This window comes from Mus pahari, chromosome 6, assembly GCF_900095145.1.
Source record: "Mus pahari chromosome 6, PAHARI_EIJ_v1.1, whole genome shotgun sequence".
Lineage (NCBI taxonomy): Eukaryota > Metazoa > Chordata > Mammalia > Rodentia > Muridae > Mus > Mus pahari.
In genome coordinates this window covers 86,176,490-86,193,257 of record NC_034595.1, presented here as the reverse complement: position 1 = coordinate 86,193,257, position 16,768 = coordinate 86,176,490, and the positions used below count along the sequence as shown (strand labels likewise).

At 45.4% G+C, this 16,768-nt stretch overlaps 1 protein-coding gene across 1 annotated transcript in view; it reads left to right on the top strand.

Annotated features, from left to right (window-relative positions):
* Clic4 (chloride intracellular channel 4) overlaps nucleotides 1-15,687 on the top strand; it is a 60,703-nt gene extending 45,016 nt beyond the window's left edge. The window contains exons 3-6 of the mRNA XM_021200090.2: nucleotides 1,437-1,562; nucleotides 6,371-6,477; nucleotides 11,118-11,299; nucleotides 12,507-15,687. Coding sequence (XP_021055749.1) covers nucleotides 1,437-1,562; nucleotides 6,371-6,477; nucleotides 11,118-11,299; nucleotides 12,507-12,671 — 580 coding nt within the window. The 3' untranslated portion in view covers nucleotides 12,672-15,687. The remainder of the gene's footprint in view (nucleotides 1-1,436; nucleotides 1,563-6,370; nucleotides 6,478-11,117; nucleotides 11,300-12,506) is intronic.
* The last annotated feature ends 1,081 nt before the right edge of the window (nucleotides 15,688-16,768 follow it).

Sequence of the window (16,768 nt, the reverse complement as noted above, 5' to 3'; positions counted from 1 at the left end):
TCCAGAAGAGGGCGTCAGATCTTGTTACGGATGGTTGTGAGCCACCATGTGGTTGCTGGGATTTGAACTCCGGACCTTTGGAAGAGCAGTCAGGTGCTCTTACCCACTGAGCCATCTCACCAGCTCTGTCCCTCACCTCTTAAATGCTTTGGGACAGTCCTGCTTTGTCCTTTGTGTTAGACAGGCCAGGAATGGACCCTGTGACCCTCCTGCCTTAGCTTCTTGAGTGCTGGGGTCACAGGTGTGCCACCACTCCTGGGTTATCTCTTGTCAATTACTTTTTCATTGGATCCTCTTGGACTAGAGTGACACCTGGTTCTTAGCCACCGTGTGGGTCCTAGAACTCAAACCCAGGTCTTCTAGAAGAGCATCCAGTGCTCTTAACCACTGAGCCTTTCTCCAGCCTCTCCTCCCTCTTGCATAATTCTTGGGGCCTATATCTACTTAATGTATGTTTTGAGACAGGATCTCTATACCCCTGACTGGCTTTGAGCTAACTCGGTAGACCAGGCTACCCTCAAACTAAGATGTGCTGAGAATAAAGAGGTATGTTACCATTCCCGGCTTTACTTAACCTTTGGATGACTCGATTTAGACAAATCCTTACAAAAGCACAGGCATCCGTGAATATTTTATCCATTTGTGTATTCTTTCTTACCCCATTCATACCATCTTTTATGTATTGGAAGACTAGACAGTCTTTCAGGCGTCTTTCTCCTCATTGGTCTGCCAGCAGTAGAGATAGGAAAGGGATGGGATTTCTTGCCGTTGAGAACTGCAGGAGCTTGTTCTTCTCCTTTATTTTATACTCATCCCCAAACAAAGCAAAGCAAAAAGGAAATTGCAAAGAATGCTGGCCAGGGAGGGTTGGCTCATCCATCGGTGCAGTCCCTGGGAGGTAGGAAATGTTGGGGTTGAAGCTGAAGGCTGAGCCTGAAGTCTTTTACCTCCACCCTTAGGCAGCCAGACTGAATTTGGAATTCAAATGAAGGACTTTGTTTTTTATCTTTAAAAATGTATTTACCCCTTTAGTTTTAAGCATGTACATGCATGCCTGTGTGCCTGTATGCACACGTGCTTGAGGGCTAGCGCAGACGGAGGCTAGAGTGGGAGTCAGACCCTCTGTCTCACAGGTGGCTGGGAGTTGCCCTTGGGCCCCCTGAAAACCATACACATTCTTAACTGCTGCTGGGTCTTCTTCCCAAGCTCAAGGACAAAGGATTCATCTTTTGGTTGATAACTTGGTTCTTCTTAGTTGTCTTACAACACGTTATGTGCTACGTGTGCTGCTTCTCATTGGAGTACTATGCAGCTCCTGTACGCCGTGAGCAGACACTGGGCCTTGCCCGTCCTCACAGACTTGCTCCACTGAGGACTTGCTGCTGTCTTTTTAGAGTGAAGAGTGATCTCATCTTGACCACTGTTTTGCCTAACAGGAAACCTGCAGATCTGCAGAACTTGGCTCCTGGGACCCACCCGCCGTTTATAACCTTCAACAGCGAAGTCAAAACGGATGTAAATAAGATTGAGGAGTTTCTTGAAGAAGTCTTGTGCCCACCCAAGTGAGTATCTGACTGTGTGGACATGCTGCCCCACTTTGAAGCTTTGACTTACTGGTCTCCGGACACTTTTTTCCTGAGGGTCTTTAAATTCTCACAGCCTCGATTGGAATAACCAGGACACACTTGTAAGAGTAATGCTTAGTGCCAGAATGGGCTTTCTGCTTAGCCATCAAGAAAGGCTGGGATCCGGCTAATCTGGCTATGGTGAGCAAGACAGGTTTCCAGTTGGGAAGTCTAGGTGGGCCAGGGTGCTACCAGCACTGCGATTTGCTCTTGGTTAGTTCTGAAGGGCACTTTCTGAAGCAGTTATCTGGGATTCCTTAAGTCACTCCAAACGTTCAAGTCCCACAAGCACTGTATTGCTAATTAAAACTGCAGATAGAAGGTTTGTATTCAGCTTTCATTTTAAAAGCATTTATTAGGGTTTTTTTTTTTTTAAAGGTTTTTCTATCTGAATTAAAATGTATTTCTTTTACTAAAGAATTATTTATTTGTGTGTTTTATGTATTTGAGTGCTTTGTTTACGTGTGTGCCTGCACACCAGATGACATCAGACCCCACTATAGACAGTTGTTGTGAGCCACCATGTGGTTGCTGGGAATTGAACTCAGCACCCCTGGAAGAGCAGCCAGCGCTCTTGACTTGTGAGCTATCTCTTAACTCCAAAAGTGTGTGTGTGTGTGTGTGTGTGTGTGTGTGTGTGTGTGTGTGTGTCTGACCCACCCTTTCTGGCCTGTTGCTTTCACCTTTGCTCTTCCTGTCCAGATGGGTTTCCCAGCGATGGGATTACTGGGATAGTCAGATGCTTCCAAAGTCTTTGCTCAGCGTCCCTCCATCTCTCCACTAACCCCTCCGTCATCCACTCATCCATCCGTCTTCTGGGTGCCTATTACACAGCAGAAGAGCACGGATCAGGAAATCAGGAACTGAGGCTTATTAGCCCCTGCCCTCCAAGCACAGCGGTAGCCGGGCAGTGGTGGTGCATGCCTTAACTCCAGCACTCCGGAGGCAGAGGCGAAGTGCATCTCTCTAAGTTCAAGACTAGCCTGGTCTGCATAGCGTACCCCAGGCCAGCCAGGGAGACTGTGTCTCATAAAACAAAACGAAACACAGTCAGATACAAGTGGAAAGACAGAAGTAGCTGGAGGGAATGTTTGTTTAGAGAGGCGACAACACTGAAACTACGTTTTACTTATGTATTTTGAAGCCATCTGGTGAATTGCAGCAAGTGAATGGAGGAATGACAGGCTTTAAGGGCGAGAGACTGTATTGACTAAGTGGTGTTTCTTTTGAGGAAGAAAGGAAGGATGCTAGAAGCCGTCCTGCTGTCTGTAACTAGCCCGTTACACAATGGCTGTGTGTAATGTGACAGGAACTGCCCCTGGGTTAGCAATTTTGTGCTAAACCTGAAATTGTATTCTCTTAATCTCTAACTTGCTAGCAGTCTACCAGCTTGCTAGCCTCCTTCCTTCTTTCTTTGTAAGGTCTCAAGCTTCTCTTGTTCCTGCTTTCCAGTAATCCTGGTGTCCTTTCGTTTCCTGAACCGTATCTGCAGAACAACACATAAAATTATCCTAATTCCCGCTCCACACCCATGCATCTCATTTGGACACACTAAGTCACAAGGCCTCTGCCTAGCAGACAGGACTTTAGCCACCCAACCAACAACATGCCTCTGGCTCTGGAACTGTCTCAGGACTGTTGCATCTCAGAAGCCTCTAGAAATACTCTCTATGTGCCTGTATTATATTTTGCTTTTAAAATCAGTGTGTGGATATAGTGGTATAAACGCTTAGGCCAAACAGATGTTTCCTTGTGTTCTCTTCTGTTCTTCAGAGTAGATACTGGGAACAATGGAGCTAAAGCAAAGCCAAGCAGGCTGCTATCCTGGTGCCCTGAAGATAACCAGTTTCACTCTTCTTTTCCTTTCCTTTTCTTTATCTGTTTGTTTGTTTTCGAGTCAGGGCCTCTTTATGTTTCCTTGGCTGGCCATGTTGGCCTTGAACTCAGAGATCCACTTGCCTCTGCAATTAAAGGGATGTGCCTCCACACCCTGTAATTAATTACACACACACATACACACATACACACACACACACATATACATTTCACCTCCATTTTATTTGGACATGTTTATAAAGCTGCTATAACAGAAGATGTTTTTTCCTTTCAATTTAAACACAAGCATCTTTCTGATTCAGTGTTCATACTGTTCTGAGTTTTTTTCTTTATTTATAGCCTGAAGAGTTTGAGTAAAGTTTTATATAGACAGGCTTGCTAGTTTTTGTTGTTGTTGTTTATCTTTCTCCTTCCTACAGGGTCGGATGTAGCCTAGGCTGGCCTCAAACTTGCTTAGATAGCTGTGACTCACTCCAGGCCTAACAAGTGCTTCCCATAGGGTGGGGGTGGGGGAAGGGGGTGGGCAGCAGAAACTGCACTAGCAGGTAGGCCAGCATGTGCAGAGAGGCTGGGCTTGGAGCTCTGAGCAGTGTGAGGCCACCCCTGCAGGGCCTGAGGCATGGGCATAGCACAGGCTGGACACAGCTTTTCTGTGAGAAACTATAAGGTTAAGGGCTTTCTCTTGTTCTGGGGGTGGGAGCAGTACTTATTATTGCTGTTATGTTATTGATTTAGCTTGTTTTTGTTTGTTTTGTTTTTTGAATAAAGGAACTACTTACTTATCCAAAAGCTTTAAAACTTGAAATTTTTAAGGTTTCATTTAATGTGTCTATGTGTGTGTGCGCTTTGTGTCCCTGTATATGCAGGAGCCTATGGCGGTCAGAAGGTGTTGGTTCCCCTGGCACTGGGTTACAGGTGGCTTTGAGCCTCCACACATAGGTGCTAGACACAGAAACCGTGTCCTCTTGTGTAAGAGCAGCAGCACGTGCTCTTAATTACTAGCTGTCTCTCGACCCCAGACCTGAATCTTTACGGGAACTGTGCTTTGTTACTAGAGGTAAATGGGACAGATAGAAGGGACAAGCATCAATCAGTGTGTAACCCGAGTGGGCAGGCGCCCTATGGGATGAGCGGTCCTCCAGCCTCACAAGTACCGGGGTCACAGTGTAAATCACAGCGGGCTTGAGGAAGGCACAGAGGCATTGAAGAAGCGCCGTGTCCCCTGCACTGGCTCTGTTGGATGCTCAGTGCTCTGTTGGATGCTCTTCATTGTAAGAGCCTTGCGAACACTGAAACTGCAAGCCGATTGTTTTCAGCATTAGGGGAATTCCAGAGATGCTGGCCTAGGGATTAGCCGCTGCTCAGGTGGGGCGGGAAGTGTGTGTGTGCGTGTGTGTGTGTGCGCGCACACACACACACACACACACACACACACACACACACGCTACAGATGGGAAGAACATTCAGGTAAACTTACCATATTGTTCATTGAGACACCCGGTGTAATTGATGTTGATGGGAGGAAATTCTAGGGTTAAGACCTGAGAAATTGGAGACTAGGTGGACCTATTAGAAAGAAAGCCTGCCTGAGTTTTTAGAAGATAGCCCTTTTCTGAATTCACAATAGCAAGCAAAAGAAATGTAAATAAACCACTCTAATTCCAGCACTCAGAAGGCTAGGGCGGGAGGATTGAGGTTGAAATTAGCCTGGGGGGGAAGGAAAAAAAAAAAAAAAATATATATATATATATATATATATATATATATATATATATATATATCTGTGTGTGTGCATGTGCATGCATGTTTGTGTGTTCTTGTTTCACAACACAGAGTAAAAGACTGTGCTGCACAATAATACAGTTTAAGACCATCAAATTTTGTTTCAACTTCATTTTAATGAAGGGAAATAGATCAGGTAGCTTCTTCCCAAATAAGTTGAAATGAGTAGTTTAGTGTGAAATTTTACCTCACAGTCCATTTTCTAGAGCCTTCCAGCTGATTCATATTCTGTGACAGGGTCTGAATGTCTCTAGCCCAGTCTCTGAGGTGAAGCGAGCCCTGCTGGAGGCGGGAGGAGCAGCCGAGCCTTTTCCCAAGACTGTCCACTCTCCAGAGGAAACACACTGTGTGTGGTTGGAATCTAAAGATGTGACATGCGGGAGGGCGCACACCTCCCTCAGGATGGTGTGTCCTGCCTTTCTTAAGTTGAAAACTTGGTCACAGCACAGAGGAAGACTCACTGTGATGTTTGAGGTCCTATTTAGTCTATCTATCGCACAACATTCTGTCCCAAATATACTCTAGCCTCTTTAGCCCATAGGGAGGAGTGGGGAAGCCTGGTGCTGGTTGGCAGTGAGTGGCCTACCTCCTCCTGTTTGTCCTCAGCCGACTGTGGATGATCAGGATGCTTGTCCAGCCCAGGCTCCTCTGCTGTCTGGTTCCCTCACACTGCTGCACAGGGTCAGGCCAGTGCCTGCATACTAAGCAGCCAGCTGTGAGAGCTGTGTCCTCGGGTGCTGAGGCTAGAGCTTTATGCCGCTGCAGCACTCTTAAAGTGTCTTCTGATCGCCTCCTTGCACTAGTGGTCACCATGTTGGACGTGAAGATGCAGTACATTCCATCCCTTGACAAGCCGCCATTTCCTTAGCGTTCTGGTCATTAAATAGAGGTGGGAGTGGATGCCCTTGGATTGCCAAGAATATTAATATGCGAACAAAAAACACCATGCAGAGCTTTGTTTCCTAAGGGAGAAAACATTTTAAAAGTGCCATAGAAAACCGATGCCGGTGTTTCTTAGATCAGTCACTGTTTGAGATGTCTGTAGTCAGCACTGGTTTGCTGGTGATAGAACTTCAGCTGATGTCACCTGGAAAGATCTGTAATGCAGTTTTCTGTTTTCTGTTTAGGTACCTAAAGCTTTCACCAAAACACCCAGAGTCGAACACTGCTGGAATGGACATCTTTGCCAAATTCTCTGCTTACATCAAGAACTCAAGACCAGAGGCTAATGAAGGTAAAAAACCAAAAACCAACAACAATTAATTGGATTATCCCAACAGAAAGCAAAAGGAAACAAAAACCCAGGCAATCATTGAGCTGTTAGGAAGACAGCGAGATCGGGGAATGTGGGAAGTTGAGGTTCTCCTCTAAGTGTCTGAGCTGTAGTCAGGAAAGTGATGAAACCCTGGAGTAAGCGGTTAAGCTGTACTCTTCCGGCTTCTGCTTCAGGGCCGGGCATCTGGTGGGCAGGTGTGTGATGGGAGGCATTGAGTTCTCAGACACTGAGGAGTCCCCAGAAGGGAACTGTGCAGAGCTGGAGTACAACCAGAGCCGTGGATGTAGTGACTGAAATAGATGGATTTAGCTTGGAATTGATCACCAAATCGCTTGCTTACTATTATGAGGCGCTGGCAGCCTAAAATTAATTAGCTCCCATCTTTTGGTGTGCCTGTGTGCTAATTAATTACTCTTAGTGAAGAATTTTTAGAGTGGCCTTCAGAGGGTGATTAAACTTCACAGCCTTCAGATTTCTTTACATCATCAAACTCGGGTTTTTGTTTCAGGTCACTGTTGTGGCGAGGATAGTTTAGTGCAGATACAATTGGTTTTAATTAAAAGATACTGACTATGAGGCCAGTCCAGACTACACAAACTTTGTCAAAACAAAACAAAAACAAACAAGTATATACTCCAAACCCCATAAGTTAGAGCAGTGGCAAAAAGAGACAAAGATTGGCACCCTAAAAATACCTGGGGTCTGCTATGGCTGGAGGCAGGGTGGTAGCTTGGGCTCCAAAGGCTCTGGCAGCCTGTGGGCTGTCCCTCGGGAGGGGTGGGCATCAGTGCTGTTAATAGCAGCAGAGACCTAAGCATGAAGTGCACACTGACTTCCTTGTTATTTCAGTCTCCAGCTATGGCTCCTTCCTAATACCTGGTTTAAGGTTATATCGTTTGATAATTCACTGTGGGATTTCCATGTCTTTGCTCTTGGTTTCTGGAATGTTTTTCTTCAGTGATGGGGAAAGGGACCATTTTAGTGCCCAGGCCTGACATACGTCTATTTTTATAATGTGTTCTGTGGCTGCCTTGGTTTAGAAGCAATTTTCTTGAGTAATTGGCCGTTTTCCTGACTAATGTTCTGTCTAAGCAAATGTTAGGTTGGAGCCCCTGTTTCCCAGAGTGTTTGGGCCGCCTGCTTGCCCAGGCCACCTTGTTCACAAAGCTGGCTTTTACACCCAGGCCTGCTAGCTGAGCGGCCTTTGTGCTCTTGGTCATAGTGTTTTTGTTCCTGTGTCAGTGTTTGAGGGAGTGTCTGGAGAGTTGGTCAGATTTCAGTCACTACATGGAGGGAGAAGAAGAGAGTTAAATGAGCTTTCCTTTGCCTGGGGTGAAGGCCGGGGGAGGAAAAGTGACTCACTTAAGTATAACTTTGTATTCTATTCTTTATCTGTCAAGTTGTTACTGCCTTAAGTGGCCACGGACGCCCACTGTCTTTACAGTGCTACAGTCAGGAGGGGGCTCAGCAAGCAGGTGACACGGAAGGAAGGCTTTGTGTTCAGTACCCACTGGTAAATACAAATTCTAGTTGCCAAGGTGTGTTTTCCCACAAGGGCCTGTCACTGCTCCAAGACTTTCAAAAACACCTTTAAATCAAATTCAAGCTGAATGCTTGTCTGTGTGTGTGTGTGTGTGTGTGTGTGTGTGTGTGTGTGTGTGTGTGTGCATTGCAGTTCTCTTCCTGTCTGCTGAGCAGTTGCATACTTCAGTAAGCCTAGGCAGTGAGGTGAGGCTGCACCTCCCAACACTCGTAACCACAGTGTACACAAGTCTGCTGTACCAGCCTAGTAAGTGTTTATAAAATCCAATATAGCTGAATATTTTAAAGACCCTCTGGGCTTAGATGTCTAGATGCAAAAGCGTTAGCCACGTGAACGTGGTTCAGGGCCAGTGTTTAGATTGAAGTACCATGTAAACCAAGAAGTGAGCCAGGCGTGTGGTGCGCATCTTTAATCCCACCGCTACTGGGGCAAAGGGTGGCTAGGGTGATGGTGTGAGACCTTATCTCAAAATTAAAATATCCACCCAGAGTTTCTCACATACTAGCTGAGAGCTCTAACACTGAGCTATACCGTAGCTCAACTGTGTATGTATTTTAACAACAAGAATGTTTAATTTATATCACATTTAACACTTCTGCCTTGAATCTGCCCATTCAAACATGTAAGTAATAGAGCAAGTTATGCTTATTGGAAAAGCTAAGGTTTATAGGGATAATTTTTAAAAGATACGTCCTTTTTGTTCTTTGAGACTATTACACATGCACACAATGTACTTTGGTCCTGTTCACTCCTCTCCTCCCAGCAACTCTACCAGATTCACCTCTGTCTCCCCATCTCCCCACACTTCCAACTTCATGTTTTGTTTTTAGTGGGCCACTGTTTACAATTTTCTGTTCCTATCTTCCTTGGTGTGGGGCTGTGCACTGGAGCATGGGTGGCCTACCAGTAGCCACACCTTCAGAGAAAGCTGACTCAGCCAGGGGTGGGGGTTCATGAGTCTCCCCATTCCCATGCAGGAATGCTGACTGCTTTGGCTTTCCCAAAGCTACTGTGAGTTGATGAGGGTCCTATTGTGTTCGGAAGACATTTCTCTGATCCTTCCTGACTTACACTGGGGAATAGTTCAATATAATCTCAGTATGTAATTCAATAACAGATCCAAGGTGACTGGGAGTCATTTTATATAAAACAGTGGTGGAGTGCATGTTCATATTATTGTGCATTATAAATGCTTCCTGCCACTGTGATCCCAGCACTCTGGGAGCCGAGCAGGAGATGGCCAGGCATTCCAGACTAGGCTGGCTACAGAGCGATCTCCTGGGCATCCCCACACCCCCTCAAGTCATTCCATGTCAAAACAAGTCTGCTCAGGCTTTATAAATGCTTCTTATTTCATAGGAATTCTATTTGCCGTTTCCCAGTTGTTGGACCTTGTAGATGCCTCTGACCGTGCTGTCTGTCGGGCATTGCCCTTGAGCTAGGTTACAGGAAGGGGTGGGAAGCTTTGCGCCTGTCCTTGTCCTTTTGAGATGGCGTCTTACTGTTGGCCGCAGCTCTCCTGGATGCAGATTACAGCCTGTGCCACCATCTCTAGCTATTTTATGAGTTTTGCCAAAATTTCAAAGTCTGTACCAGTTTGTATTTCCACTAACTGCAAGTGTTCATTTCCATATTTTCATAGGCCAAGAATACTATTTTTATTTTAATATAGTTTTAAGCTGTGTATACTATACTGCCTTTTTTGTTTGTTTGTTTTTTGAATAGCTTCTTAGAGATAGAGTACTAAATCGCCCTCCTATCTTCCAGACAGATGACTTTCTGCTGACCTGATGCTGCCCCCCAGTGGTTAGTCTCGGTGTGTCCTTATCCTTCTTATAAACACCTTTGCCTGTGCTAAACCTCACAACTTTGTTCCTTTCATTAGCTAGTACTATTTTGGAACCTCCTAGTGCCTGTGTCTTTTTTTCATTGGTCATACCTTATGATGATACATAAATTATTAATAATGATTAACATAGGGGCTGAAGAGTGGCTCAGTGGTTAAGAGCACTGGTTGTTCTTTCAGAGGACATAGGTTCAATCCCTAGCACCCACATCGCCGCTCACAACTCTCTGTAACTCCAGTCTCAGGATGTCCAATACACACATGGTATACAGACACACATGTAGGCAGAACACCCATACACATGGGATAAAAATAAAAGTTTAAAAACATTAAAAAGTAATGGTTAAACTATAACTATAAACTCTCTCTCTCTCTCTCTCTCTCTCTCTCTCTNTATATATATATATATATATATATATATATATATATATATATATATAAACTATAACTGATTTTCCTCTCAGTTTTCACTGGTTTTTATTCAGTCTTAGGATTCTCTTAAGATCCCAGTACTTGGAAGGCAAAGGCAGGTGGATCTCTGAGTTCAAGGCCAGTCTGGTCTACAGAGGGAGTTGCAGAGAGCAGCTATTGTCCGCATTCTTTCTATGCTGTCCCTGCTCCCTCCTAAGGCTTACTGGCCTTGTCTGTCCAGCTGCATACAACTGGGTTAGTCCGCGTTTGAGTCATGACAGCAGTAGCGTCTGAGTTCACTTGGCTTTTACGGGGGCTGCTGCCAGTCCATCCTGTAACTGACTTTGCAGTCTGAACTGGTGCCTCGGGTAAGGCAGGGCTGTTCTTGGGCTCTGTGGTAGCAGGCAGGCTGAGAGCCCAGGTCCCAGGCTTTCTGTTCAGGTTGTGTGCACAGGCCTTGGTGCCCTTGACACATCCCTTCATGAGTGGGATTATGCTTTCTGTCTTGGAAGAATTTCTCCTAGCTCTGAATTAGTAGACTTGCCTTTCCTCATATCTCGTTGCGGTTTAGCTATCGGTGGGATTGAGCCACAGCTTGTTGGTGAGGGCCACAGACCATGCAGATGGTTTTGTTGGTTGGCAGGCTAGACCACTCTCCTTCAGTTCTGTCCTTGGCTGGAACGAGCATGCAGGCAAGCTCCTGTTCTCGGGAGCGGGTAGGAGTGAAATGGGTGCCATTACTGGGGCACACCCTGCGGAGGGCTGGGCTCTCTCTCAGAGCACTCTCATGTGTTTCAGCACTGGAGAGGGGGCTCTTGAAAACGCTGCAGAAACTGGATGAGTATCTCAATTCTCCCCTCCCTGACGAAATCGATGAGAACAGTATGGAGGACATCAAATTTTCCACACGTCGGTTTCTGGACGGCGATGAGATGACATTAGCAGACTGTAACCTGCTGCCCAAGCTCCACATTGTCAAGGTAGGCCCACCGGGAGGACGGTGCCGCCGGGAGCAGTGCTCCCTCACCTGAGCCATTCTCTACCCCAGCCAGAGTTGGCACAGTAAATGTATCCTAGAGCTAACTAAGTAGAAAATCATGTTTAAAAGTCCGCTATATCGGGAACCTTAGCGTTCAGGAATTGGGTAGAGGCAGGAAGACCAGGATTCCTCTCAAGGAATCTCAAGCCAGACTGAGCTACATGAAACCCTGTCCCAGGGAGAAAAATCTGAGACTTGAGCAAGAATTTTTTTCTTCTCCTGTGGCTGAATTAATAGGGATATAATAGATAATTATAATAATAATATATTATTATATACTATATTTTATATATAATAATATAACAATTATAATAGTAGATAATAGATAATTGTGAACTGGGCTGACACTGTCCAATTCTGTGTGGTGACCTTTCAAGGCCACAATGTTAATTCTGTGACGAATCAAGCTAAATGCAATACTAATGGTCATTTGTTGCGTGTAAAATCTAAGACGAGAAAAAGATGGTTTTAGAAGCTGGTGTGTTGGGCTGGAGAGATGGCTCAGCGGTTAGGGGCACTGACTGCTCTTCCAGAGCTCTTGAGTTCAATTCCCAGCAACCACATGGTGGCTCACAACCATCTGTATTGGGATCTGATGCCCTCTTCTGGTGTGTCTGAAGACAGCTACAGTGTATTCATATACATAAAATAAATAAATCTTTTAAAAAAAGAAGAAGCTGGTGTGCAGTCCCAGTATTTGGGAGGTGGAGGCAGATGAGATTCTATTGAAAAGCAGCCCAAACTAAAAAAGGAAGAAAACAAACTTAAAATAGTCTGTTTTTAGACAAATACTTACCCAGGGATTAGACCCAGCCATCTCCCTGTGCCCAAGGCTGGCTTCCAGAGCCACCGCTATTTCCCAGCGCCTGGAGTAGTATGCTGTCCTAGTCTATACTCGATGTAGCTCGCTGTGTGTGTGTGTTCACCTTGGTAACCTGGGAGCTCAGAAGTGCCTTTCTGCCCTTGGGATTACAGGCAGTTGTGAGCTGCCCAACATGGGTGCTGGGAACCAAACTCCAGTCCTGGAAGAACTCCACCCATAGAATATGTTAATAAAGATTTCCAGAATTAATAGTCTCTCCACTTAGACATGCCTCATGTGGGGACTTCAAAGATAGATGTAACTCTGGATCTATATTGCATTTCAGGTGGTGGCCAAAAAATACCGCAACTTTGATATTCCTAAAGGAATGACAGGCATCTGGAGATACCTGACAAACGCCTACAGCAGGGACGAGTTCACCAACACCTGTCCCAGCGACAAGGAGGTGGAAATCGCGTACAGCGATGTCGCCAAGAGACTTACTAAGTAGACAACACTTTCAAGAGAGATGCCTTCCGATCCCCTGAGAATACGCTTTCCTAACAGACTGCTCCGCCTCCTACAGTAGAAGTGTATTTTGCATGAACACACAGTTACTCAAGACTAGGACTAAGGGTAGACAAAGTAGGCCTCTCCAGCACACACTCCTGAGCAGTATTATCCCAAACTCCTCACCCAGCTCACAGACCCTGCCCTGCCCATCTGCCGCCCTCCAGTCTGGAGGTACTTCGCCACAAGCATGTCACCCAAGAGGCAGTTGGCTGTCACTCTGGAGCCCCGACCATCACGTCCCTTCACTGTGTAGATGGCAGAACTTGAAGTGCAGTGTTCGGCCATTAGAAAAGTTGCCTGCGACACCAGTGGACCCCTCGTTGCGGTGTGCATGGTATAGGAACATTTATGTATTGGGGGAGTTACTACTGTGTCAGACATGCTGTTCCGGTGTAGTCTGTTCTGGAATGTCTGAGTGAGGAGACTGCATCTGTAGAGGCCCTGGTTTCTAGGTAGACTTTTAATTTTGCCTAAAATGTGTCATTTGTATAAATTGTAGCATCTGATACTACATAGAAAATGAAGGACTGAGGGTTAGGAAGGCAATTTCAAAATGACAAGAGAAGATTGGGTGGGGTCCCTGTTAATCTTACCTCCTGGGAGGGAATCACCCAGGCCTGCTCACACATCTACAGCAAGCAGTATTGCTGCCTTCCTCCTAACAGACTTTTTCTTTTCTCTCTTTTTGTGGTGCTTGGGATGGAGCCCAGGGCTTTGTTTAGGCCTGACAAGGCTCTGCCCCTGAGCTCTGTGTACAAAGCTCCTTTCTTGGGTGACCAATATCTTCCTGTCTTTGAGCAACAAAGGCCAGCCAGCATGCGAGCTACACAGAAGTTAACCAGGTTCAGCGGGAATTTGCCGAAATGTTAAGTATACTCTATTCTGGAGAGGGGTGAAGAATGGGCCATCTTAAACTCCTGTGAAGCCCAGGCCCCCACCTCCATTTGCATCAGACTGGGTGAGAGGTCCTTCACTTCTCTTGGGATAAATTGTAGTTGTCACAGTGAGTGTGTATTTCCACAGTTTTGCCTAATGTCAGTCACCACGCAGAAGGCTAACCTTCTGTGTCTTTCTTGCCGTTTGTTTTGAGACAGGATGTTACTCTGAAGCCCTGGTTGGCCTGGAACCTGATAGGCGACCAAGCCAGCCTCCGACTCGTGGCGGCCCTCTTGCATTTGCCTCCTGAATTCGAGCTAGGATTACGGGCCTGCACCACCACGTCTGGCTTGTTTTCTCATCTTTAAAAACCAAGTCTAAGCTAAAGTTGTTTGCAGTCTAACAAACCAGAGGCCCCTCCCACCCACACAAAATGGCTTTCTCAGTACTCCAGGGCCTGCTTGTGACTTTGTGTACTGTGCTACATTTTTTTTTTTTTTTAAACATGTCCGGCGAAGTGCTCTTTTTTTAGAGACGTCTCACTCCACAGTTCCCTGCTTTAAGGTGGCTGTGCTTTCCCCTGTGGTGTGCTGACACTTAATAAATGCCAGCTTTATGGAACCATTCTGACTCATGGCAGCTCCCTTTTAAAACTTACTAATACTTCACTTAGCACAGGGGTTAGGGAGCACTTCACAGTGGTCCCTGTGGCTCAGGGAGATCCCGTGGCCATTGCTAATCAGGGTGTGAGCACCCTTTATGTACAAACTGGGTGGTGGTCTGTCTGGTTCCAATGGGAGGCACTATCTCTTCTCCTTTGAGAAACGACCCTGCAGTGTCTCGGTGGTTGGAAGTGTCCCAGCTTTGCTTAGTGATGACTTGGCCGTGGGTGGGGTTGAGTTTTGACGATTCCAGAGAAGAGGTGCCAGGCGAGGGCTCCTGGGTAAGAGCCGTCTGTGCTCCTCACAGCAGAGGGTGTGCAGACAGGCTTTAGTGGGTGGGAGGTGCCCACGATTGAGTGTTTATTCTCCTTGGCTTCCTAAGTTGCCTCTTGGTTGCTCTTGCTGTCTCTGGATATCCAAAGAAAGTCTGTCTAAATTGTTTTCCTTTATAGAGACACAGTTTTGTCAAGAAAGTCAAACAGATTTGAGATTGGCAGATGGACAGAAGCTTTAAAAAGGAAGAACCCACAGCAAGCACTCTGACCCTAGCCGAGATCATGGCTTACGATCTTGAAATGCGAACTGTGATGTCTCCATGCAGCTAATGCAGACCATGGGCTGACATCCACCGAGTGGCTCTTCCCTTGATCTTGCTTAGCCTCTGATCTATGTAAGCCCTCCGTCTTGGAGCAGGGATTCTGAGTGGAGTCTGCCTATTTTCCAGTCCAGTGGATATTAAGAGACTATTAAACAGTGGGAAGCCTGACTGTTTTAAGTTCCATCACTTCCTTTTTGATATAGATACAGACTTTGAATACAATGCAATTTCCTCAGTAACATTAGCTTTCATAGCAGTTTATACCATTAAGAGAATCTGACTGGTTTGTACACTAGGTGGGTCAGCTCTAGAATTTAGGCATTTATACTTTTCCTGAGTTATACTCCCAGAACCTCCTCAGAATTGCATGTAGATAGCATTTATTTCTGCATATTTAAAAAAAACATTTAGGAAATATCTACAAAGAAAATGTAAAGTAGAAATTATTTTTTTTTTCATGAAGATTTTGGCCCATACTTCATCAAGTTGTAATGGATTCTCCAGTTTCTTGAGCTGGCAATAATCAACATTTGGTTCAGAGAGCGAGAGAGCATTTGTTAGTGAAACTCACAGACTTCTAAAAGTTCATTGTTACAATTATCAAAGTGGGGGAAACTAAAATTACCTTATCAAGGAAAACATATTAAGTCACAAGCCATACATGTTTAGCTCCCAAGCCATAATGCCGAACAGCTTTGGAGTATTGTACAGAAAGCTCCTTACAAAATGCTTGCATTTTCTTCTCTCTGGAACATCAACACCAGTGTATTGCTGGCAGCTATTGTATTAAAAAAAATAAATATATTTTCACTATCAAAGGATTCTTTTTTTTTCTTTCTCTCCTTCATGGTATAAAGCTGTTCTGAGACTACTTTTCTGATTTGATTCAGTACATTTACAAGGAAGGAAGACGGAATGTTTACTAACTCATAGTTGGTACAGAGAATAATTTAGTAGAAGCCAATACTCATACATAGCAAAATAGAACAGATTTTAAAATAGTCATCTTTATGTTACGTGTGTATGTGTGCGCACACGTGTGCTCATGCATGTGGGTGTCTGCAGAGAGCAGAAGCAGATCCCTGGAGCTGGTCTGACAGGCTGCCGACGTGGTCCTAGACAGGAGCGCTATACAGTTTTAACAGCCCAGCTTGCTCTCCACTGGTAACATCCAGAAAATGCGAGACAAGACCATGCTGTGGGAACCTGTGACAGTCAGGAGTTGTCCTCTTACAGCTGATATGGTCTGCTTATCATCCCAGTAGCACGGGGAGGCTGGAAGGTGTAGGAATGGGCAGAAGTGAGAAAAGGGTTGTGTTTGCACACGTGTATATGCAATCTAAAATAATGTGCAAATTCTTAATTCAGCTGAATTTCTACATATACAGCATGAGATAGCAAAAGTCAGGGCCTGCAGAGATGGCTCAGCAGTTAAGAGCACTGGTCCAGAGGTGCATCCCTGCACCCACAGAAGTGGTTCATATCCATGACTCCAGTCCTATGGGATCTGTCACCTTGGGCACCAAGCATGCATATGATGCACAGATACACATACAGACAAAACAGCCAGATACATACAAAGAATTGAAAGATTTCAAAAGTCAGTATAAATGCCGTATATTCATATAAAGCAGACGAGAAGTTAAACCGCTAACATCGCTTTCCTCATGAGGAAACCTGGGTGATAGAGGGAAAAAGAGCGGGGAAAATGGGCTCTATAAGTACCTATTTTGAGAGAATTTTTAAGATATAAAACCAAGCCGGGCATGGTGGCTCATGCCTTTAATCCCAGCACTCAGAAGGCAGAGGCAGGCGGATTTCTGAGTTCGAGGCCAGCCTGGTCTACAAAGTGAGTTCTAGGACAGCTAGGGCTATACAGAGAAACCCTGTCTCGAAAAA